Source organism: Vigna unguiculata, chromosome 10, assembly GCF_037176805.1.
Source record: "Vigna unguiculata cultivar grain cowpea cultivar isolate G323 ecotype 2 chromosome 10, ASM3717680v1, whole genome shotgun sequence".
NCBI lineage: Eukaryota > Viridiplantae > Streptophyta > Magnoliopsida > Fabales > Fabaceae > Vigna > Vigna unguiculata.
In genome coordinates, this window is record NC_140801.1 from 39719373 (window position 1) to 39743561 (window position 24189).

At 33.4% G+C, this 24189-nt stretch overlaps 1 protein-coding gene and 3 pseudogenes across 1 annotated transcript; all 4 read right to left on the reverse strand.

Moving 5' to 3' along the window:
- Positions 1-179: 179 nt before the first annotated feature.
- LOC114167922 (5S ribosomal RNA) lies at positions 180-288 on the reverse strand (annotated as a pseudogene).
- A 548-nt stretch (positions 289-836) lies between these two features.
- LOC114167955 (5S ribosomal RNA) lies at positions 837-945 on the reverse strand (annotated as a pseudogene).
- A 543-nt stretch (positions 946-1488) lies between these two features.
- LOC114167946 (5S ribosomal RNA) lies at positions 1489-1607 on the reverse strand (annotated as a pseudogene).
- Positions 1608-9822: 8215 nt separating this feature from the next.
- LOC114167238 (protein SCAR2-like) lies at positions 9823-17662 on the reverse strand. Its single transcript, XM_028052260.2, has 9 exons — positions 17257-17662; positions 16089-16252; positions 15806-15929; positions 15596-15725; positions 15248-15309; positions 10892-15158; positions 10717-10803; positions 10521-10625; positions 9823-10406 (listed from the first exon to the last, which is right to left on the reverse strand). Exons 1-9 carry the CDS (start codon positions 17409-17411, stop codon positions 10356-10358), a joined length of 5145 nt encoding a protein of 1714 aa, XP_027908061.2. The 5' UTR covers positions 17412-17662; the 3' UTR covers positions 9823-10355.
- Positions 17663-24189: the final 6527 nt, after the last annotated feature.

The window sequence follows — 24189 nt, forward strand, 5'->3', positions numbered from 1 at the left end:
GCATTGGGCCTAAGTTTGAAAACTTGGTGAGGCGCGGGGCCTGAGGACGTGAAATGGGTTGTTTGTGTCTGAATAAATTTTGGTAACAGTAGTTGGAGTCATTTAGGTGCTACTTTTGGATTGAATTGCAAAAAACGGTGATGAAAAGGACGTAAAAAAAAAGAAAAAAACGTAGAAAAGAGGTGCAACAGAAGGACTTTCCATATCCAAGTACTACTCTCGCTCAAGCACGCTTGACTGCGGAGTTCTGATGGGATCCGGTGCATTAGTGCTGGTATGATCGCACCTGTCAAGTATTGCACGATAAATGTATATATGGGTTTCGCATTAGGCCTAAGTTTGACTACTTGGTTTGGCGCGAGGCTCGGGGACTTTAAGTGGGTTATTTGTTTCTGAATAAATTTTGGTAACAGTAGTTGGAGTCAATTAGGTGGTACTTTTGGATTTAATTGCAAAAATCCGAAATGAAATGGACATAAAAAAAAAAGAAAAAAACGTAGAAAAGAGCTGCAACACGAGGACTTCCAGGAGGTCACCTATCCTAGTACTACTCTTGTCCAAGCACGCTTGACTGCGGAGTTTTGATGGGATCCAATGCATTGGTGCTGCTTTGATCGCACATGTCAAGTATTGCATGATCAATGTACATATGGGTTTCGTATTGGGCCTAAGTTTGAAAACTTGGTGAGGCGCGGGGCCCGAGGATGTGAAGTGGGTTGTTTATGTCTGAATAAATTTTGGTGACAGTAGTTGAAGTCATTTAGGTGGTTCTTTTGGATTAAATTGCAAAAAATGATTATGAAAAGGACGTAAAAAAAGAAAAAAAACGTAAAAAAGAGGTGCAACACGAGGACTTCGCAGATCCTAATACTACTCTCGCCCAAGCACGCTTGACTGCGGGGTTCTGATGGGATCCGGTGCATTAGTGTTGGTATAATCGCACCTGTCAAGTATTGCACGATCAATGTATATATGGGTTTCGCATTGGGTCTAAGTTTGCAAACTTGGTGAGGCGCGGGGACCGGGGACGTGAAGTGGGATGTTTGTATCTGAATCAACTTTGGTACTTGTAGTTCGAGTTATTTAGGTGGTACTTTTGGATTTAATTGCAAAAATTGATGATGAAAAGGACGTAAAAAAAAGAAAAAAAAAACGTAAAAAAGAGGTGCAGCACGATAACTTACCATTGTAGCACTACTACTCTCGCTTAAGCACGCTTGACTGCAGAGTTCTGATGGGATCTGGTGCATTAGTGCTGGTATGATCGCACCTGTCAAGTATTGCACGATCAATGTATATATGGGTTTCGCATTGGGGCTAAGTTTAACTACTTGGTTTGGGCGCGAGGCTCGGGGACTTTAAGTGGGTTGTTTATTTCTGAATAAATTTTGGTAACAGTAGTTGGAGTCATTTAGGTGGTACTTTTGGATTTAATTGCAAAAAACGATGATGAAAACGACGTAAAGAAAAAGAAAAAAACTTCGAAAAGAGGTGCAACACGAGGTCTTCCCAAGAGGTCACCCATCGTAGTACTACTCTTGCCCAAGCACGCTTGACTGCGGAGTTCTGATGGGATCCGATAAATTTGTGATGGTATGATCGCACCTATCAAGTATTGCACGATCAATGTACATATGGGTTTCGCATTGGGCCTAAGTTGTAAAACTTGGTGAGGCGCGAGGCTAGAGGATGTGAAGTTGGTTGTTTGTGTCTGAAGAAATTTTGGTAATAGTTGTTGAAGTGATTTACGTCGTTCTTTTGTATTTAATTGCAAAAAACAGTGATAAAAAGGACGTAAAAAAAGAAAAAATTTAAAAAAGAGGTGCAACACGAGGACTTCGCAGATCCTTGTACTACTCTCGCCGAAGCACGCTTGACTGCGGAGTTCTGATGGGATCTGATGCATTAGTTTTGGTATGATCGCACTTGTCAAGTAACACACGATCAATGTATATATGGGTTTTGCATTGGGCCTAAGTTTGAAAACTTGGTGAGGCGCGGGGCCCGGGGACGTGTAGTGGGTTGTTTGTGTCCGAATAAATTTTGGTAACAGTAGTTGGAGTCATTTAGGTGGTACTTTTGGATTTAATTGCAAAAAACGGTGATGAAAAAGACGTAAAAAAAAGAAAAAACGTAGAAAAGAGCTGCAACACGAGGACTTCCCAGATCCTAGTACTATTGTCACCCAAGCACGCTTAATTGCGGAGTTCTGATGGGATCCGGTGCATTAGTACTGGTATGATCGCACCTGTCAAGTATTGCACGATCAATGTATATATGGGTTTCACATTGGGCCTAAGTTTGAAAACTTGGTGAGGTGCGGGGCCCGGGGACGTGAAGTGGGTTGTTTGTGTCCGAATAAATTTTGGTAACAGTAATTGGAGTCATTTAGGTGGTACTTTTGGATTTAATTGCAAAAAACGGTGATGAAAAGGATGTAAAAAAAATAAAAAAACGTAAAAAAGAGGTGCAACACGAGGACTTCCCAGATCCTAGTACTACTCTCGCCTAAGCATGCTTAACTGTGGAGTTCTGATGGCATCCGGTGCATTAGTGCTGGTATGATCGCACATGTCAAGTATTGCGCGATCAATGTTTATATGGATTTCACATTGGGCCTAAGTTTGAAAACTTTGTGAGGCGCGGGGCCCGGGGACGTGAAATGGGTTGTTTGTGTCCGAATAAATTTTGGTAACAGCAGTTGGAGTCATTTAGGTGTTGCTTTTGGATTTAATTGCAAAAAACAGTGATGAAAAGGACCTAAATAAAGAAAATAATGAAAAAAAGAGGTGTAACACGAGGACTTCCCATCGTAGTACTACTCATCTCGCCCAAGCACGCTTAACTCCGAAGTTCTGATTGGATCTGGTGCATTTGTGTTGGTATGATCGCACTTGTCAAGTATTTCACGATCAATGTATATATGTGTTTCACATTGTGCCTAAGTTTGAAAAGTTGGTGAGGCGCGGGGCCCGTGGACGCGAAATGGGTTTTTTGTGTCTGAATCAGTATTGGTAACAGTAGTTAGAGGCATTTAGGTGGTACTTTTTGATTTAATTGCAAAAAATAATGATGAAAAGAACGTAAAAAATATAACATAAAAAATAGGTACAACACGAGAACTTCCTAAAAGGTCACCCATCTTTGTACTACTCTTGTCCAACCATGCTTAAATGTGGAGTTGTGAATGGGTCCGGTGCATTAGTAATAGTATGATCGTACCAGTGAAGTATTGTATGTACAATGTAAATATGGGTTTCGCATTAGATCTAAGTTTCAAGACATGGTGAGACAAGAGACCAGAGACTTGGAGTTATTTGTTTGCATCTAAAAATATTTGGTAGTAATCATTTTGAGTCATTTGGATGATACTTTATTGGAAAAAAAAAACAAAGAAAAAACATCATAAAGAACAAAACGTAAAAACATAATATAATAGTAAAAATCTAAATAATAAAATAATAGCATAATAAAATTATAAAATAGTAAAACAAAAATATAATAAAATAAAATAAAATGATATATTTTTAAAATATAAATAAAATATTAAAATTGTACAGTTGTATAATAATAAGATGATAGAATTATAAAATTATTAAATTGTAAAATTATGTGATTATAAATTTATAAGATTACAAGATTACAAAATTATAAAATTTTAATGTTATAAATTATAAAATTATGGAAGTTTTATATTTGTAAAACTATAAGATTTTGAAATTATATTTAAAAAAAAAATATTTAAACTTTTAAAATACTTAATTTTAATAAGTAAAAAGAGACCTTTATTAAAATAAAGAAGGGTCAACAGCGCAAAGTTTGAGGACAATAAATAATTACACAAGATGTGGACCGTCGTCCCTTTATGATGCGGTGCTTGGAATTTGAAAAAAAATGTAAATTGTCTAACGGTGCTACCTGCACTTCCAACCATGTAGCAGATGGGTCTTAATTTATTGTTATCACTGTCTCGCTTACAAATTTTGTATTTCCGACCCATCCTTTCAACTTGTCACATTTAATCTTAGAAAGATCAGCCAAATTGAATTTAAAAAATTAAAACTAAAATTCCTGTTGTGAGATGAGAAGAATAATATAAAAGAACACATTAGAATAGTAAAGGCGTTCCTATTTATGTTGTTATTCAATTCGATTGAGATTTTAGCTGCAATTGATCTAATAAGCAAATGGCTTAATTACTTGGATGGCATTATTTTTGTTTTCATATGTAGTTTGGTAATATCTTTAAAAAATGGATCAATAACATTCTAACTTTTGAAAATGCTTCAATTAAGTTCTTTTTGAAAAAAAAAAATACTAACAGTATTAATGGCGTGTCACATATCAATCTGTAGATTTTTTAAATTTTTTTATTTTTTATTAAAAAAATTGACATGTGTCAGGTTCTTGGTGTAACATGTGATACTATCAATGTCATGTTAGTGTCACTACCAAGTGTTATTGTCTTCATTTTAATTTAGTTCTCATACATGTATCTTTGTTTCAATTTAGTTCCCACATATGTCTCTTTGTTTCAATTTAGTCCTCACATATGTCTTTCTGATTCAATTTAGTCCCATTTTTTTTCAAAATAAAACAATATTGTTTCTCTCTTAAATTTGAGACCAAACTTATTATTTATATTTGTTTCAATTTAGTCTCCATATATGTCTTTATGATCAAATTTAGTCCCAATTATTTTTTTCTTAAAATAAAACAATATTGTTTCTCTCTTAAATTTGAGACCAAATTTATTACTTATATACATGTTATACTTATATTTTTTTATTGAAAATGTCGTTATAACATATTATATATTTCTTAGTTATTAACCCATGTGTTGTTATTCATGACTTTTAGTCTCCGGTTGAAATGCATTTGAAATGTTAAATAAATTTAACAAAATTTGATTAAAATAACTAAATCCACATTGTTCTAAAGTTGGGGGACTAAATTGTACCAGAGTTTCAAAGAAGGACTTATTCCAATTTTCACAAAAATTGAAGAGACCAAAAACATATTTAACTTTGAATATTAGTACTTAATTTTGTAAGTCATTTTTAATAACAAAATATCAATATAGCATTTTATATAAATAATAAATTTGGTCTCAAATTTAAGAGAGAGACAATGTTGTTTTATTTTGAAAAAAAATGGGACTAAATTGAATCAGAAAGACATATGTAGAGGCTAAATTAAAATAAAGAGACATATGTGGGGACTAAATTGAAACTAAGATAATAACACTTGGTAGTGACAATGACACGTGGCTAGGAGTGTCAAAACGGGCCAGCCCGACCCACTTTGGCCCAACCCACCTTTAGCCTACCAAAAATGGATCGGATCGGACTGACCCGCCATATGAAAATGGATTGAGAACTTGGACCCGTCCCACCAATGGACGGACTAGCAGGTTGGTGGGCTGGCCTGCCTTATTTATTTATTTTTTTGAACATTCATCTTGTTGAACTAAATAAATATGGGTGTGCAAAGAGTAAAAACGTGGATTGGGCCTTTATTTTCTAATGCATTTATTTTATCTATTATTTTATTTGTGAATCTAAAAGGGGGCTTCTCACTGCACCTCCAAGTCTTCTTCTGTACCCCCAATAAAGATCATTTTGACCCTATTTAAGTTTTACCTGTTTTGGTGATTGAAAGCATTGAAATCTAAATTTACTGCGTCGCTCATAGTGTTCTTTTTATATCTGAAAACGCTGCACCCCCAAAATATTTCGTTGTTTTGTTGGTTTCGTTTACTTCTCTCCTTTCTTCCACAATATTTTATGCTATGTGAAGTGTGAAATAGATGTCGAGATACATTTTGTTAAATTGTGAAACAGATGTCAACTACCATTTCTATAATTTTCTTTTTCTTTTTCTTTGTGAAACGGATGTCGAAATCCATTTTAGGAATTTGTGAAACGGATGTCGACATCCGTTTCATTATTTTTTTAGTTTTTCTGTGAAACGAAATTCAAAATCCGCTTCAAAAATTTGTGAAACGGATTTCTGCATTCGTTTCAATATTTTTTTTTCATATTTTTTGAAATTGATGTCGAAATCCGTTTCAGAAATTTGTGAAACGGATGTCGATATTCGTGTCGTTATTATTTTTGGTTTTCATGTATCACGTATACCGAAATCCGTTTCTTTTTTTTTTCATTTTTGGTGTACCACGGATGCTGACATCCGTTTCTATCTTTTGGATTTCTTTTACGCTAATAGTTTCAACGTAGGAAGCTGTGTTCAATTTGACAGAACCGGAGCACTATTGGGTGACGAGGCACGCGAGCCTTTTGCGTGTGACCCAAAGAACGCTGCCACAAGGGGCTTACCCTTTTGCAAGGCGATGGTGGCAACAGCGGAAAGGGTGAAGGACCTCATTGGAAGGTTTATGGTGGAAGAAAAAGTGAGCTTGCTGGTGAAAAATGCGGCGGCAGTTCCACGGCTTGAAATCAAAGGCTATGACTAGTGGTCAGAGGCACTGCATGGGGTCTCAAATGTCGCCTCCTCCTTCGACGTCCATCGAAGTCTTCTCCCGCGACATTGACTTCAAGAGTGGCAAACTCATCACTGCATGGGTGGAGTGTCGTCATGCAATCAAGATGGTACGTGTTTGACTCGCTTATTCCTCCGCCAGACCTTCCACTCCCATTCGGTCATGACTCTCGCTCCATGGACGTATCGATGAAGGTGATTGTTTCTTGTGTTACGAAGGGGATTCCACGGGTTTTGGTCATGGTTCGAAATAACAACATAAATTTACAAAACGGAGTTCAAATTCCATTTCTGAAAGTGTAGAAACGGATTACGTAATTCGTTTCATATAAAAATACAATAAATACAAAACGGCTTGCAGAATCCGTTTAGAAAAAAACCTGAAACGGATTCTGTAATCCGTTTCACATTAACAATACACGAAACGGCATCTATAATCCGTTTCGGAAAAAACATGAAACGGCTTCTGTATTTCGTTTCACATAAAATGCCAGAAACGGCTTTTGTAATCCGTTTCTGAAAAAGATGAAACGGATTCTGTATTCCGTTTCATAACACAAAATAATTTCAGACCCATTTTCGCACACATGGAATGATTACAAACATATATATAAATAGATACAGATATAGGTTCATTGAGAAAACATAATTGGAAGAAGACGTGTGTGGATTAACTGCAGAGAAGGTGGCTCTCAGTGTCGTCACGAACTCGGGTTGGTGCTTGCTGCTGCTGCTCGATGATCTTCTCCACAAATGAAGAAATGAAGGCAAAGAAGGAGGCAAAGAAGGAGGGAGGAGGAAGCGGATAAAAGAGAACCTCTTTTAAATGTGTTTTTTAGGTCAAAGAATTAAAGAATCTTTGGGGTGCAAAGATTCGCTGGCTGTGAGGGGTGCAAGGGTGCAGGGGGTGCAGTGCAGGTAAGAATTTTTTTTACTGCTTTTTCTCTTTCTTGATTTAACTTTTAGCTTGGGCAAAATTGGAAATAAAAAAACTTTTGGGGGTACAGAAGAAATGCTTTAGGGTGCAGGGAGAAGCCCCCATCTAAAAAAACCCTAGATAGAAGCTTCAAACAGCCATGTTTTGTTCTCCTTCGTACTCTACCGCAACCACCACACCGAGCTTCATTATTGTTCACCATGGTCACTTCGCCATTCAACCAGTGAAGGTCATCGTCGGTGATATCACCTCCTTATTAGGGTTCTGAATCGAAGTCATTGTTAGGGTTCTCCTCCAAAACATGATTTCTCTTTTTCTTTCTTTCAGAATCACCATTAGGATCTCTTCATTTCGAAACCGCAGTTAGAGTTCCTATTCGAAGTCGCCGGAACTAGAATCTTCGCTCCTCTCCTTCCCCCGCTCAATACCACTACTAGTCTCTCTGTTTCTTATTTTGATTTTTGCCATTCTATTGTTATGAACTATGTCCTTTCTGTTGTTATTGAAATGTGTTCTTAGGATTTGATATTATAATTTGAATATTGTTCAATGCCATTACAAAATAGAGACAATCAAGATTTGTTTTGTTACAGCATCTATGTTGGTGTGGATGGGGATGATGACGAGTTATGGGTTGGGACGGATTGACCCGAGTTGTAACCTGGGGGTTGGTAGGTCAAGCGGTTTGGGATCCTCCGGGTTATTAGGTCCAAACACATAACCCGCCTTTTCTATGATGGGTTAGTGGGTTGACCCATCGAGTTCGACTTGATTTGATAATCTTACACCGTCACATGTCTCTGCCCAGAGACATGATACATGGTAATTTTTTTTTAAATAAAAAAAATAAAAATAAAAACTATACAAAAAAAATCACAGATTGACACGCATTACACCATGTTACACCATTAACGCTGTTAATGATTTATTTTTTTAAAAGGACTTAATTGAAACACTTTTTTCAAAAATTGGGATATAATTGACACGTTTTTAAAAGCGAGTACGAAACTAACACATCAAGACGAAAGTGAGTATCATCTGATTAATTAAACCTAAGCAAATCCATTAAATATCAATATATTACCAAATAAAAATTTTGATTTGATCATAACTCGAGGAAACATCTCCGCACCTAAAGTTTCTCTAATAATAATGGTTTAAATAACTAAAAGACGTAATTAAATAGTATTTCCTTCTCAAAAACTAAATTTATAATCTAAATGCAAAACATTTGTGCGCTAAAAAATCTACTTCCTTCTATCAAGAAATGTCAAAATGGATTCCAACTCGAGAGTCAATCCAACTCAACATGGATTCGAGCCAAGTTGGATTGAGAAAAATTCATTTTTTTAAAAAATGGATTAAATTGAACCCATCTCAGTTAACTCATGGGTTAATCGTGTTCGAGCCGGTTTGAAGGTAAGTTGATCCACTTAACCCACCAACATTATTTTACAATCTTTTAAAAAAATGTTATAATTATTTATTACTTCTAATTATATGGGTTCACAATTTCATATTTTTAAATGCTAGAATGTTGCTCTATAATATTTAAATAGTTTTTTAATAATTTGAATGTTTAATTAATTTGTTTGTCAAGTTAAATACATTGATATTTTAATCTTTAACTATTTATCTTTATAATAATATTTTCAAAATTAGATGAACATCTTGATTTCACTATTATAAAAAATAAATTAAGTCAATTCACTCTCTTTGTAATGCAGTAAATATATAAAATAAATTGCAAAAAAAAAATCTTAAGTAAGTTAATCCACTAATCCATGGTAGGTGAAACCTAGTGACAAAATTTTTGATCCACCAAAAAGTAAGTTGGGTTGAACTAACTCTCTTTTAGCTCAACCAGTGGTGAATCAAATCGTATGAACTGAGTTCACTCACTTCACCCTTACTTCTATCCTTTTTTATCTTTCAAAACTTTACATTAAATAAATTTTCTTGGTTATAATAATTTGAAGTTTCTTATTTTGCTCGTTTCACTTATTAAATCACTACATATACTCACTATATATACAAATATATATGTATATATAAAGATATAATTAATAAAAAATAATTAAATTGTATCCAAAATTTTGAAAATAAAAACGAAGTATCCAGCGACACTATGAAACTCGTCACACAATATCTCTCTGTGCATCATCATGCTTCTAATAAACAATTAATGAATCCTCCAAATCATGTTGCTAGCTTAGCATAACTTACAAATGCGATGTTCATCAACTTCGCAAAAAAGTGCAAAATGGAGAAATCAAAAGCAAACTGGTGACATATTTAATATCACTTTAATTAACCCCTGCAAATGTTTTCAATTACTTGCTAAGATATAACAAGAACAGCAATCGTGAAGAGGGTCTGAAAAATGAACAAAGGTAATAGTGGACTGTACACTAAAATGATTTTACTCACGTATATATGTTACTATACTGGACACAGATGAACTACATGATGAATGGACAATTATCACAAAACACTACATCACAGAATTACAAAATTGGATACTCGTGACTAAATATAAAAAAAAAAAAAATATGACAACACAAATATACATGTACTTATATGAAGGGGAGGCACGGGGAAATTTCTTGATAGCATGGATCTGGACTTGTACAGCGCTTGCACGCTGAACTTGAGTCATCTTCAATGAAGTGAGTTCCGCCTCCGCGACATCGAAGCTAATCTGCATGCTAGTACAATTTTTCATGCATATATATATATGTGAAGAAGGCAACTAAGAGCAGAAGCTATATATATATGAACAAAGTAGGACAAAGAATCTTGCATTTCAGGAAGATTTCCTATTCATTACAGGGGAGCGTGACTATATAGATCAGGCTCGAGAAAGAACCAGAGTGTCAAAAACATCCACCAGCTGAGAACACTTCTAATAGTAAGTTCAAGAATCGCTCCAATCCGCATCGTCATCTTCATCACTTCCAGCCAAAGCCTATTTAAATAACTAACATATCAGTGAATCCGAAGAAAAGGGAGTAAAACCAGAGACGGAAAAACACAGAAACACGCGCCTATTACAGCAAAATAAACAGATAAAAAGAGATACCTGGCGAATTGCATTTGCTTTCTCCAAGATGGCTGCAAGCTTCAAATTTGTTTTTGGACCTTGAATGCTAGGTCGCGTAGTCACAGCAGGCTTCAAGTTGAAGGACTGCGATAACCAAAAAGTTTTTTTTTTTTCAAATAAAATAATGTTTTCAATGTAAAAGGGTACAATAAGCATAAAGAAAGTAAGTTCTAACCTTTGTTCTTATCTGTTCTAGTAAAGAATCTCTTTCATCTACCTTCGGTGCAGTTTGAGGCATGACCCGCTCGGTAACCCTCCTAAGCTGCAGTAGTTCAAAGGCAAAGTTTTATGCAAAAGAATGAAGAGATCAAAAGGATATTCAGTGTCATAAGAACTTGATACTGTCTCACCTTGCTTTTGTCATGAGCAGCAACAGCATCTATTAGAGGATTTCGAGGACGAAGAAGCTTACTCTTTGGTTTTCCATTAGTCCTTTCACTCTCCACATCTAAGGTATGATCAGATGTATCCAAGGAGCTTGCCATTCCCCCCTCATACGGCACGAAACTCTGATTAGGCTCCATACTTTCCATGTTTGGCGGAGACATGAATGAGATAGGCAAACGTTCTTGTTCCCCTTCCAAATTATGTATAGATTGCTGAAGCGTTTGAACTTTGGAACTAGTCCCTGACATTAATTGACTTGAAGGTAAAGTTGGTTTTTCTTGAGAAGAGATAGAATCATGTCCGGGCCCGGGAACAGCACATTCAACAGTTAGAATTTGAGGGTCTGGGCTAGAATTTCGTTCCATTTCTCCACCGGAAGAAACAATGTGATTGTCAGGACTGTCCATTGATACCCCATTAGTAACAGACTGATGAAGTGTTTTATCATCTGAACTAGGCTCCATCATTAATTGACTTGGAAGCTGAGGCAGTTTTTCTTCATCTGAAACGGACTCATGTCCAGAAGCAGTGCATTCAGCAGGTGGAATTGTAGGACAAGGGTTTGAATTCAGTCCCATTTCTCCCTCGGAAGCAATTGCAAGAACATTTGGAGGCCTGTCCATACTCTGTTGAAGTGATTTATCATCTGATCTAGTCTCCAACATTAATTGATGCGGAGGTTGAGTTGAACTTTCTTGTGTAGGGATGGAATCATGTCCTGAAACAGTATACGCAGCTGCTGGTACTGGCACGCATGAGTTTGAATTCTGCATCATTTTTCTTCCCTCAGGTGCAACAATGAGACCATGAGGAGACATGCCTGTAGATGCCACGGGTAAGGTTAAGAAGGGATTCTGAATTTGGTTTCTGTCCAACAATAGGTAATTATATTGACCTTTTGATTCATTAACCATGATAGGAAATTGAAAAGGTATCGCAACAGAATGCCCTGAAACACCAACAGGAAACCCAGAAGAATGTTCGAGCTGATCATTTTCCATAGCCATGACAGGCAAAAATGGTCTCTGATAAAACGAGGTCTCTCTCTCAGAAGTTGGCAAACCAAATAGGGAATTTTTATCAGGCCTAATTGGCTGGACTGAAGTTTGACTTACTTCTAATTCTTCTCTCTGTGAAGGTAAGGAAGAATGTTGAACCTTTCCCATTCTCCATTGCATAGGCGGTAGAGGAGGCATAGGTGGCATCTCATCAGGATTATTTTCAGTTGACTTGGGAAAGTGGCTAGGAAGAAGAGGCATTAACGGATCCATGACAAGTTTTCCAGCATTCTGGCTAGATGACTGTGGTGAGGAATAAATTGGTGATGGCTCATCTGTATGTATTTCTGACACACATTCAGAAGTAGCAGGATCGCCTTCAGGCTCCAATTGATATATTTGCATCTTCTGATATTGAGATTTCTCAGAGGCAAAATTTCTTTCATCTCCGAGTGGATATTCTGCATCCTGTTCACCAATTTGGGATTTTGAGAACAGATCTAAATCCGTTTCACGTCCCAACTGTTTCCCCAAAGGTGATGAAAAACTATCTCTATCATTTTGTAATGGATCATGCTGACCATTAAATATTGATTGTGACAGCTGGGAATCCAACCCCGAAAATTCAAGCAAAGTTTCTGCATTATCAACAAAAGCACTATGTTGGAACTTCTGAATAGTACATGATTCTGAATCTTGAAGATCACAAGGAACAGTTTTGTTCAGGTTCAATTGTGCTTCCACAGAAGCAATTTCTGGTTGATCCACTATCTTCTGGTGGTCCTCTAGTTCTGTAGATTCTCTGACAACTGGCTCGTCAACTTTACTCTCTGAATCTGCAAAAATAGTAAGAGATTCGTCTAACTCCACAATATTATTGGTTGGGGAATTTATTACATCAGGTGATGTTACATCTGGCAGTGATGTTACATCTGGCAGTGGTGCTAATCGAGTCTCACTCGTCTCTGCATTTGTGTCCATGGCATTTTGCATCAATTCTACTTCACTGGATTTCATGTCCATTTTATAAGAATGAGTATTCAACAGAGGTTCTTCTGAATCTGAAAAACCCCTTGAAGGAGAAGTCTGAAATGAAACTGGACAAGTAACAATGCCCACACCATCTTCAGCACTATAAACACAAGGAACAGAATATACAGCTTGATCTTCTGACTGAACATTTTCGATGACCAGATCATTTGTCATCACTTGATCAACAGGAGATGGATGTTTAAAACGACTATCACCTTCAACTGGATCGACATTGCAGGTAGATCCATTTATTTCATCATCATGCACCATCTTTGGTACCTCATCAACTTCCAATGAAAGATCGGGATTTGAAACCTCAATTTCCGCTGAGTCTGGTTCCTCCTGTGTTTTGTTTTGAATTGAGTCAGAGGAAAGCACCCTGGTAAGGCAACTCATTGGAGGAATCTTCACAACAGGGGTCTCTGAATTAAGCTGCGTTGCTGTAGTACAACCTTGATCCTTTAAGTCATGACAATCAGGAGCCAGCACAGCACCTGAATTCACTTTTAATTCTTCAGCGGATGGGTAAGCAGGATCCTCTCCTGATGAATCAATATCTCTATTAGCCAAAATTTCAGAAATGTTTTCATGTGTAGATCCTGCTTGGAACATTTTGATTTCAGAATGAGAATTGCTTTCGTCTCCATGAGCAATAAACTCCAAATCATTAGAAACTTGTAACAGATCATCAGAGTGAATACATGGATCATAATCATCATCCAAGTTGTCGAATGATGTTTTATCAGAAGAATCCACAGAACAAGCATTGTCTTTTACAAGGGAGAGAGAAACAGGTTTGGAAGTAATAGATTCAACGAGGCCTGTTCTGTCCGCATCATTGTCATTGTCATCTGTGCTGCCTGCATCGTCATTGTCATCTGTTCTGCCTGCATCACCATCTTGTGTTCTGTCTGCATCATCACCATCTAACCTTAAATTAAGTTCAACAGGATCAGATGAGATTTCACCTGATTCAGTTGCTGCGGGTAGGACCACCTGAGAGGTGGATCCAATATCAGAACACAACCCCTGTCCTGAAGTCGTCGTATCTGAACAGGCTTGCCCAAAATCAGAAATCTCTTCATGAACTGGAGCATCATCATGCATGACAGACACCCCACAATCTGTGTGTTGAAACTCAACATTTTGGGGAGGCTGGTTGGATGTTGCATCTTCAACCACCGATCCATAATACTTAGTATTTGTGAATAACAAAGGTCCTGGTGTATTTTCAACCACAGTGCTTAATGATTCAGACTGAGATGAATACGATCCATTTTTCATGAAAGAATCATTTTCATCTGATGTAGAGGAGTTTCCAACATATCGATAACCTGAGAGGTGAGCTCGTGGTTCTATACGATGCCCATTTATATCTCTTCTGAGTGAACTATTATTGTCCAATGAAGAAGACGTTCCAGTTGATTGAGAATCTGACGACTTAGCTTGCACTTTAATAATTTCTTCATTTGTATCTTGTTTGAAAGAATTACTGTCATCAGACATTGAAGAGTCCCCAAATGATTGAGAATCTGAAAAATGTGCTTGTAGTTGTTCTTCTTTATCCTTGGTATTTGTTGCCTTTTCAACATTCAAGAAGCTATTCTTAGGCTTATACTCGTTATCTGTATCCAATTCTGATTCCATTGTAGTTAAAGCATCCATGTAATTGTCAACTTCACTAGTCACATCATCCGAATGGTACCCATCTAAGTTACCTTCTATTATGTTTCGTTCATCAACAGCCAACTGTGCTACATCAAGCAACTTACGATCATTAGAAGACATATCATCTGTCACACCAGATGAGATTTGTTCTTTCACCTTCACAGGATCTCCATCAGTCCCACCATCCATTTCTAAAGATGGTTTTAGTTCTAGGTCCTGCTCATCAAGGGATGAATAGGTGTTTTTATTTCCCTTTGACCTTTTCACAGGACTAATGCTACTGATTTCAAGAATTTTAATCCCAGTCTCACCAGTATCATCTGATGTCAATTTCACAGGCAATGGAAAGATTGAAGTTTCACAAACCATTTTTTGATCAGGTGAAGGAGTTTCCAGAAATTTCTCCATGTAACTCTTACCAGCTCCTGCTTCAACAGCTGGTCCATTCATGTGTCTTTTTTTCAACTTCACAAGTCGTGCAGGATTACTATAACCATTTTCAATACGCTCCTCAAGAAGCAGCTGATGTAATCTGCAAAAATGGAAATTAAATTGAGCCACAAATCATTAAAAACCATAATGAGAAAAATGATTCATCACAATAAAATTATTGGAGCTTACTTCGAATGCGATGGTACAACATTAGGAGCTTCACCATCCCTCGGCCTAGCTCCTTTCTTCAGCTGGAAGTGTATAAAATAAATTATTTATACAAAATTGTAAGTATAAAATTATTAGCTATGGTAATTACACAGAAATGCAACACAAAGGCAGAGCTAAAAGTTGTCCACCTGCTTGCATAATTTGCGGTCTCATACATGTATGAATCAACACTAATGCATAGACCTCAAATAGTTTATAAATTTGCAGCAAAACAATAATACACAACATGAAATTAATCAATATCACACAATTAAAACAATTTTACAGTAAAAAAACTGTATATATGGTAGGATTGAAATTTCGTACCTTGACTTTACGGATTCTCTTCTCTCTCTGAACTTCTATTGTAGCATTTACAGGTGAAGTTGATTCTATTTTAAAGAATGATGGATCAGTATAACGCTTAAGGCATGCCCCAGCCCCAGCTACATCGAACCTTTAAAGAAACCAAAAGAAAAAGATTCAGAAATCTATAACATTACTTTCTAATAATACATCTGATGAATCAGCTCATACTTATCCAGAAGGAACAGTCTTGGAGGACCCCGACATTCTTCATATGAATCCATTATAAATCGAGGTAAGTCTCCTCGAGTCACAAGATTTTGTTCAGACTGTAGATTAGGATGCCAATCAATCCCTACAATGCAATATGCAAGTATGTTTAAATTAGCAAAGGGACAATTGCAGCAAAAGGTTACAGCTTAACAAAAATTCCTGCATTATACATGATTAACAGCATTTAAATCACGATCATGAGAAGTTACACTGAATAGGACTCTGTAAAGAGAAATCTAACCTCCATTGGTATAGAATGAAGAGTGATGAGTTTGAGAAAAGAAAGCCTTCTCAAGTGAAGGAACTTCGGCCTCAAGCTGTTTAACACGAGCCATGAGACCGTGGCCTCTTGCAGCGGTAACCATTACTTCTTCATGTAAATCATGGAAGATCTCAGCAGCAAACCTAACCAAAATGAAATGGTTTAATAGTGAGATTTTAATGGCACCTAGGGACCGTAAAAATTGCCTGTGCTAAAAAAGGCAGGAAACAACTTCAAAATTGAGATATGGTATTACAATTGGAACTCCACCAACTAGAACTAACCTCAGGGAAATCAGAAAGTCACTATGACATCTATTACTATTTGAACCAGATTCACATGATTAAGCCACCAAGGCCTGCCATTTGTGGCGTATAAAAAAGTTAAGCCTTAATACACATCCCAATATTCACTTCAGGAAAAATCCTACAAGTTCGGTAACTCTACTCAGTTATAGATGGTCTATTAAATTGCTCTCCTCGTCCGATTTTAAAATATCACCAAACTACCCAAAAACATCAAAGAACAAACATACTTCTTAAACAGTCAAATCTCTCTTAAACCCAATAGCTAGACTTCTCGATTTAATCTCATACAGCCAAAACCTATCATCAGGAACTTCATCAATCCAACTTTGTAGTCTACAATAAGTCAAACAAATTCAAACCAAGTCAAGTTCTATGCTTACATAAGGTCACCACTACACCTTCACAATTCAACAATATAAATCAATCCCTGCACTACAACCGTCCAATTTTCTTTTCATTTCACCCCTCGCTCGCCCCCTCAAAACTCTACGCATACAAAGCTCAAAAGGAGGAAGACCTAAATTTTGAAATAAACTGACTAACTAAACTAATTAATCAATCGATAACCAACAAACCATAGCACAACCACCGAATTAAGCATGTATACTATCCTCCAATTCCAAACTAGCTCCTCGATCCAGCCAGCTCACGAACTCCAAAAACCACACAACCTTCCCAAATTAAGCTCACTCCAACACAAACCCAAACATTCCCACTAGTTTTAAACTTTCACTCTCCTTTTCCAAACTCGTTCAATTATACGCAACCACTGAAAGTCAGAATTACGAAACCAAAGAACTAAAAAAAATGCGGAAGGAACGGACTAAGAAGAAACTGACTCGGCCAGGTCGCCGAGCTGGCGCAAGAGTCCAACGAGACCAGCCATGGCGACGGCTTCGAGAAGCGCTTCTGGATCATCCTTGTCGGCCGCACGATACAGCTCGGGATCCGCCAAGCTGTACTCGTTCCGCACGCGGTACTTCGAGAGCGGCATTTTTATTTGTCTTCGTTGGGAATTTAGAAACCCTAGTTTTGGCGATCGACTTGCCTCGGCGCTCCGATCTTCTCTCTCCTTTTTCTTCCGGCGACTCTGCGTATGTGGTGTTCCACCATGGAAGGAGAGAGAGAGTAAAAAAAGAAAGTGTTAGAATTTCCTTTTATTTTGTTTTATTTTAAATAATTGTTTTGGGAAATGAAATGAATGAAGATACGGTGGTGGTGGGTACGTGAGTGGTAGACGTGAAGGGAGTGACTGAGCAGGAAGAGCAGTGGACTCACTATTTATTGATTAACCTAACCCAATTCAGACAGTAATATTTTTTTTTTTTTAAAGTGACAAAAGTAGTAATTCATTTTAGATTTTAATTTAATTAAGGTCTTGCCATTTTCCTGAAACACGTTCTGCTAAAGAAATCAAAACAAAGTTTATGTTAGTAAGACTAACGAATTCAATGCACAGTCAAATTGTATGTGTGATATTTCATTTTTTATTAAATTTATATTATGATATTAGCTCAACTTTTTTTTACTAATGCATTAAACGTACAGTTAAATTGTAAAACAAAAAACTATTAAAATTTTATAAAATTCTTTTTGTCAGCTCAAATTTTTTTATTATAATTATTGAAAAAAAATATTAATCGGTGCTTTAAAGATTTTAATTAAAGAATAATTAATATATATTAGTTCGATTATTTTTACATTAAAGATTAAAATAATTAATTTTATTTATTAAAATAATATAAATGTTTTACAGGTACTTTAGCATCTCTAAAAGAAGCATTTTGAAAATTTAATAATATGTTAAATTGAAATTTTAATTTTTTTTCTTAAATTTTGTAGATGTTTAATAACATTTTTTGTTAGTTTTTATTTTAATATAAATTTTTTTATGTTTAATTATATTTTACTTTTTAATAATATTAAAATATAATTATTTATTATTTTATTTATTTTTTAATTTTTATTAATGAATATTAAATAAAATATCAACACAATTGTATAATATTTATAGATATTTTTAACTTTTAAATAAAATAAAATTATATAAAAAATTATTAAATCTGATTTTATTTAATATCATAATTATTTATAAAATTTTATAAAATTTAAAACGTATTAATTATTCTTAACCATTGTTACGTAATCATTATTTAATCTCCTCTTACTGGTAATGTTAATAAAGTGTTTAACTTTTATATCTAACATGTTTTTGTTTTTCTGTTCAAATCAATTAAAAGATAATTATATCAAACGGGTTTAAGTTAGCTTATAAGTAAACATTTATCAAAATACAACTTGATGGCAGTTTATTGAGTTAATCAATTAGATGAGTTAGTTTACTAAATTTAAATATATATATATATATATATATATATATATATATATATTTATTGAATATTTAGTTAATTAATATTAAAACTCCAATATATTTTAATTAAATTCTTTTAATATTAAACAAGTTAACTCACTTATCTATGGTTTAGTTCACAACTACGTAAATTAAGTTTATTTTAAAATGATAGAACTAATCAGTAACAAGGTCTTTTCAGTAATTGAAACAAGAAGCCGAAAGTGGATTCATAGGGAAGGTACAACGTTACATTATTTTTAAAAAAATTAAGAAATCAAGCTCATCTATAGATATTGAATAGGCTAAATAAAACCATGTTTAACAGTGAGATAAAATTAAATAAATAAGTAAATAATACGACAAAAAAAATAACTAAATCTTTTTTATTTTAAATTCTTTAGGCTTGGTCTAAAATTCTTGGTTTTTACGTATAAAACTTTATATAGCGATATCCAATCATAAACTTTTATTTCTACCTTATTTGAAAAGTTTTCAAATTAATAACAATGACAGAAATTGAATTCTAATTATACTATATAGAATAAATTAATTATAATTATCGAAATAGTTAATCTGCATAAATATCATATATAGTAAAAATAAATAAATAAGTAGAATTAGTTTTTAGTTCAGTAAGTTAATGGTATTTATTTAAAAAAAATAAAATATTTAGCGGAAATTGAAAAGGAAGTAATATTTTATAAATAAATTTATATATAAACTAACTTATAACAAAATATCTTATTAACTTTTTTAAAATATTATTTTAGTTGTATATGAGTTAATCAAGTTCATAAATACTTTTTTTATATCAATGTTTCAAGAAAAATTTATTCAATAATTTTTATTTTTAGTTTTATAACTTTACACTCTTTTGTATTAAGAATAAGAATAATAATACGCAATACAACTTAAAACCATGGCTTCTAAGATACTCTTAACTGCAGTGGTGGTCACTCTTAATTTTTTTTTTACTTGTTAATGAATAAATTTAACTGAAACATATAAATGTTTAATAATTAAAAATTCTTAAAGTATTTTTATTATAGGTCATACATGGTATTAAGAATTAGATCTTATAAAGAAAATCATAAGAGAATTCTAACATTGGATAAAGAAAATAACACTCAAAATTTTTATATTTTAAAAAATATATCTTAAAACTTGACAAAATATAATGTAAAATATTCAAATTAAGATCTTACAAAATTACTCTATAATGCTATCGACTTATATTATCAAATTAAAATTAAATATATTTTTAGTCCCTTCGGTTTAAGTTTAGGTGAAAATTAGATTAGTTTCTCAATAAAATGTTGATCCAATTTAGTTTTTCAATTTTAGAAATATGTGAATTTAGTCTTTTAACTAAATTTTGATAAATTTATTTGATGTTTCAAACGCGTTTGATAATAGTATTTAAGTTGTTTATACCGTTTGACATATTTTTGTGTGAATATCAATTGAAAAATGTGTTTAAAATGTCAAAATAAACTTAACAAAATTTATTAAAAATATCATATTTATGAAATTTTTAAATATAAAGACTAAATTAGTATAAAATTTTAGGAAAAACTCTTTAAGTGAAAGTTAAGGATAAAAAATATTAACCAATTAAATTATTACATTAAGAATTATACTTTGTGACTTAATAAGTTTTCTAGCCATATTAACGACTACTTTAATAAATTGTTGTTGCTTACAGAACACAGTGGAATACGATCGAAGAGGTGCTGACATCAATAATAATAATAATGATTTTAATTGGACATGTAACATATTGGAGCATAAGATATCTGAGAGAGAAGTTTCTATACCTATATGTGAAAGTATATTGAGTTTGAGGCTTCTCACAAATTATCTACTAGGACAATTTTGGTGACCATTAGGTATCAATAGTTGCATCATGCACCTAAAAAGTTAGTGTTGGAGATTTCTACAAGATTTAGGATCAACAGTTGATGTTAAAGTGTATCAACAGTTGATGTTAAAGTGTAGTAAAGTATATCAATCACATGTTTAGACACATTTTTTGGTACAGTAAATTAATTCATGCATAATAAATTAAATTTTTTTGTCTTTGTTATCATCTTCAGTCATCTCACTTGAATTTCTTGTAACGTGTGTTAATGTTGTTAGCTTAGATCAAGTTTATACATTTTGTTATTAAAGAATATAGTACATTTTTAGCTTAAAATACTTTTAACTTGTAATATATATATATATATATATATATATATATATATATATATATATATCATATTTAAAATACATAAATTATTCAATCTAAAATTGTAATAATAATAATTATAATAATAATAATAATATTATTATTATTATTATTAAAAATGGTAGCGAGATTTTTATGAATTTTGTTTCCGGTGCATCAGTTAAGATTTGATTTGTCTATAACGACTTTTATCTTCTAGCAACTAAAAACTGTTAAAAATATTAATTGCAAAGAAAATTTTATTTAATTCATTTATTTTTATTAGTCGCTTTTCATTTAGGTTTTAACAATACTAGGAATATGAAGGTTAGCGTTTCATGGGCAAAATTCAAATTATTTTTCTTGTTTTACTAGTTGTCAAATTCAAATTACTAATAAAAGAAGTTACTAATAAAAAATTATCTAGTCATTAAGAAACCTACCTAAAATTCATCACTAGAAAGCCTTTAGTTTTAATAATGAATAGAAATGACAAAAAAAAAAACAATAATCATCACTAGATGTAATGCAATTATTAAATATAATAAACAAACTTTAAATTAATGAAATGATATTAAATTTAACGTCATTTCATCATTTAATGGCAATAATGAAATAACACACTAAAATCATTAATGTGTGTGTCACATAAGTTTCAACTAATTACTAGAAACAATAATCATAAAAGTTGATGTACTAAATATGGTTAAATTTTACTATTATATTAACATAAAATATATCAAAAACCTTTTGTATAAAATCATATTTTATCCCACTTTTTTAGCCATGGACACAGTTGTAAATCTAATTCGCTTAACTATTTTAAGTTTGTTATTGATCTCTAACATTCATAGTTAATTTTTTATGTCAAATTACTTAGGCAATTAGACAACACTTAGAATCATGTTGAATATGAATAGCGAAGAAAGTCAACAATGATAAAAATTTTAATTTTCAATGATTTGAACAGCATACCAATAATTCAATGCATGTGAAACATACATTCGTTCTCTGCTAAATCTGTCAACATGTGATGGTAAGAAATCGATTACAATAAAGCATATAATATTTAGTTATCAATAATAATCAAAGTTTTGTTTTTCTCCATTTTTATTTATTTTTAAGTAATTAATATTTTAATGTGATATATATATATATATATATATATATATATATATATATATATATATGTATGTATATATATATATATATATATATATATGTATATATATATATATACATACATATATATACATACATATATATATATATATATATATACATATATATATATATATAGTTATAAAATAAAGTTAATAATAGAGAGAAAAAGATAAAGAAGATAGAAGATTTGAGAAAATGGAGAGCCACTTTTGTGTCTGTTTTATTATTTGATCGGAAGAGTCCTAATTATAGATACAACACATAACTCATAAATAATACAAATCAAATACTTAATACAAATATTTAATAAAGAGAGTAATGAATCATATGAGTATCAATCATATCAATTATATGAGTAATTGTATTTGCTCAAAAGTTCTTCTTGGCAAAGATTTTATAAATAGACTTGCCCAATTTTCACATGAATGAATCTTTTGGATATCTTGTTAGAAGTGGGCTTTAAGCCTAATTCAACCCCACAAAACTGGCTAAGATGAGGTTTGCACCTCACTTATATACTATGAATTAGCCTTATCTTTAGTCGATGTGGGACTACCAACACACCCCTCACGTCGAGGTATATTCATCTTGTGCGTGGGACAAGAAATTAGTGGGTAGTTCATTAGCGGCCCAATATCGGGTGGAACAGAATGTCCAAGAAATCTCGCTAGGATAGGCTCTAACTTGACTCTGATACCATGTTAGAAGTGGGCTTTAAGCCTAACTCACCTTACAAGCCGGTTTTGTAGGGTTGAGTTAGGCTTAAAGCCCACCTCTAACATGGTATCAGAGCCAAGTTAGAGCCTATCCTAGCGAACTTTCTTGGACATTATGTTCCACCCGATATTGGGCCGCTAACGGACCACCCAATAATTTCTTGTCCCATGCACGAGATGAATATACCTCGGCGTGAGGGGGTATGTTGGAAGTGCCACATCGACTAGAGATAAGGTCAATTCACAATATATAAGTGAGGTGCAAACCTCACCTTACAAACCGATTTTGTGAGGTTGAGTTAGGCTTAAAACCCACTTCTAACATATCTATATCATCCTTTCAATTGAACAATACATTATTGTCTTCATATATGGTTGTTGATTCCATCTTTGTCGGAGATAGCCACAAGTTTCTTGCAAATGTTGAATCATAAACATTAACCAAACATAGTCACAACTTACCTCATGTAATAATAAAAATTTTATATGATTAGACGATGTTGTTGCTATGATTTGTTTCATATACCATCATGAGATCATTGTGCTACCACATATGAATAAATATCATGTTTGTGATAAACCATTGTGACATTGTGGATATGTAAAATAACATGCATATGCATAACCCATTAGGTCTGATTCTGAATCATTTGGATAAAATAAGCTCATATTCATAGTACCCTTAAGGTAACGAAGTATATGTTTTACTCCAATCCATTTTCTTCTTATAGTTGAAGAGTTATATTTTGCTTAACAAATTTACAGCAAATGCAATATCATGTCGAGTATAATTAGCAAAATACATTAGTGTTCCAATGACACTAAGATATGGTACTTCTGGACTAAGAAGATCTTCATCATTTTCTTGAGGTCTAAGAAAAGTCTTTATGAACATCTAACGTTCGCTCAACTATCAGAGTGCATAATGGATGTGACTTATCCATTTAGAACCTTGTAAGCATCTTAATTATATAAACCTCTTGATGTATAAAAATACATTTATTTAAATATTAAATTTCTAATCTTAAATAAAATTTTCTGTTTAAAAGATTCTTCATCTCAAATTCTTTCTCTAAGCAATCAATTGCCTTTTTGAGCTCATTAGAAGTTTCAATGATGTTTGTGTCATCTACATAAACAATAATTATGGCAAATTCATTTTCTAATATTTTCATATAAATACAAGAACAAAAAGGGTCATTTCTATATCCTTCTTTTAACAAGTACTCAATAAGACGATTGTACCACTAACGTCCTGATTGCTTTAATCAATAAAAGGACTTGTTCAATTTTATTAAATAACCCTATTTAGAATTTTTCTTGTTGGACA

Bases quoted from the DNA above. Each gene is read 5' to 3' on its own strand.
- LOC114167238 (XM_028052260.2), bottom strand. From the start codon at position 17,411: ATGCCGCTCTCGAAGTACCGCGTGCGGAACGAGTACAGCTTGGCGGAT. The intron at 16,253-17,256 runs GTCAGTTTCTTC...CATTTTGGTTAG, and splicing joins CAGCTCGGCGACCTGGCCGA to GTTTGCTGCTGAGATCTTCC. The intron at 15,310-15,595 runs GTACGAAATTTC...ATACACTTCCAG, and splicing joins AGAGAATCCGTAAAGTCAAG to CTGAAGAAAGGAGCTAGGCC.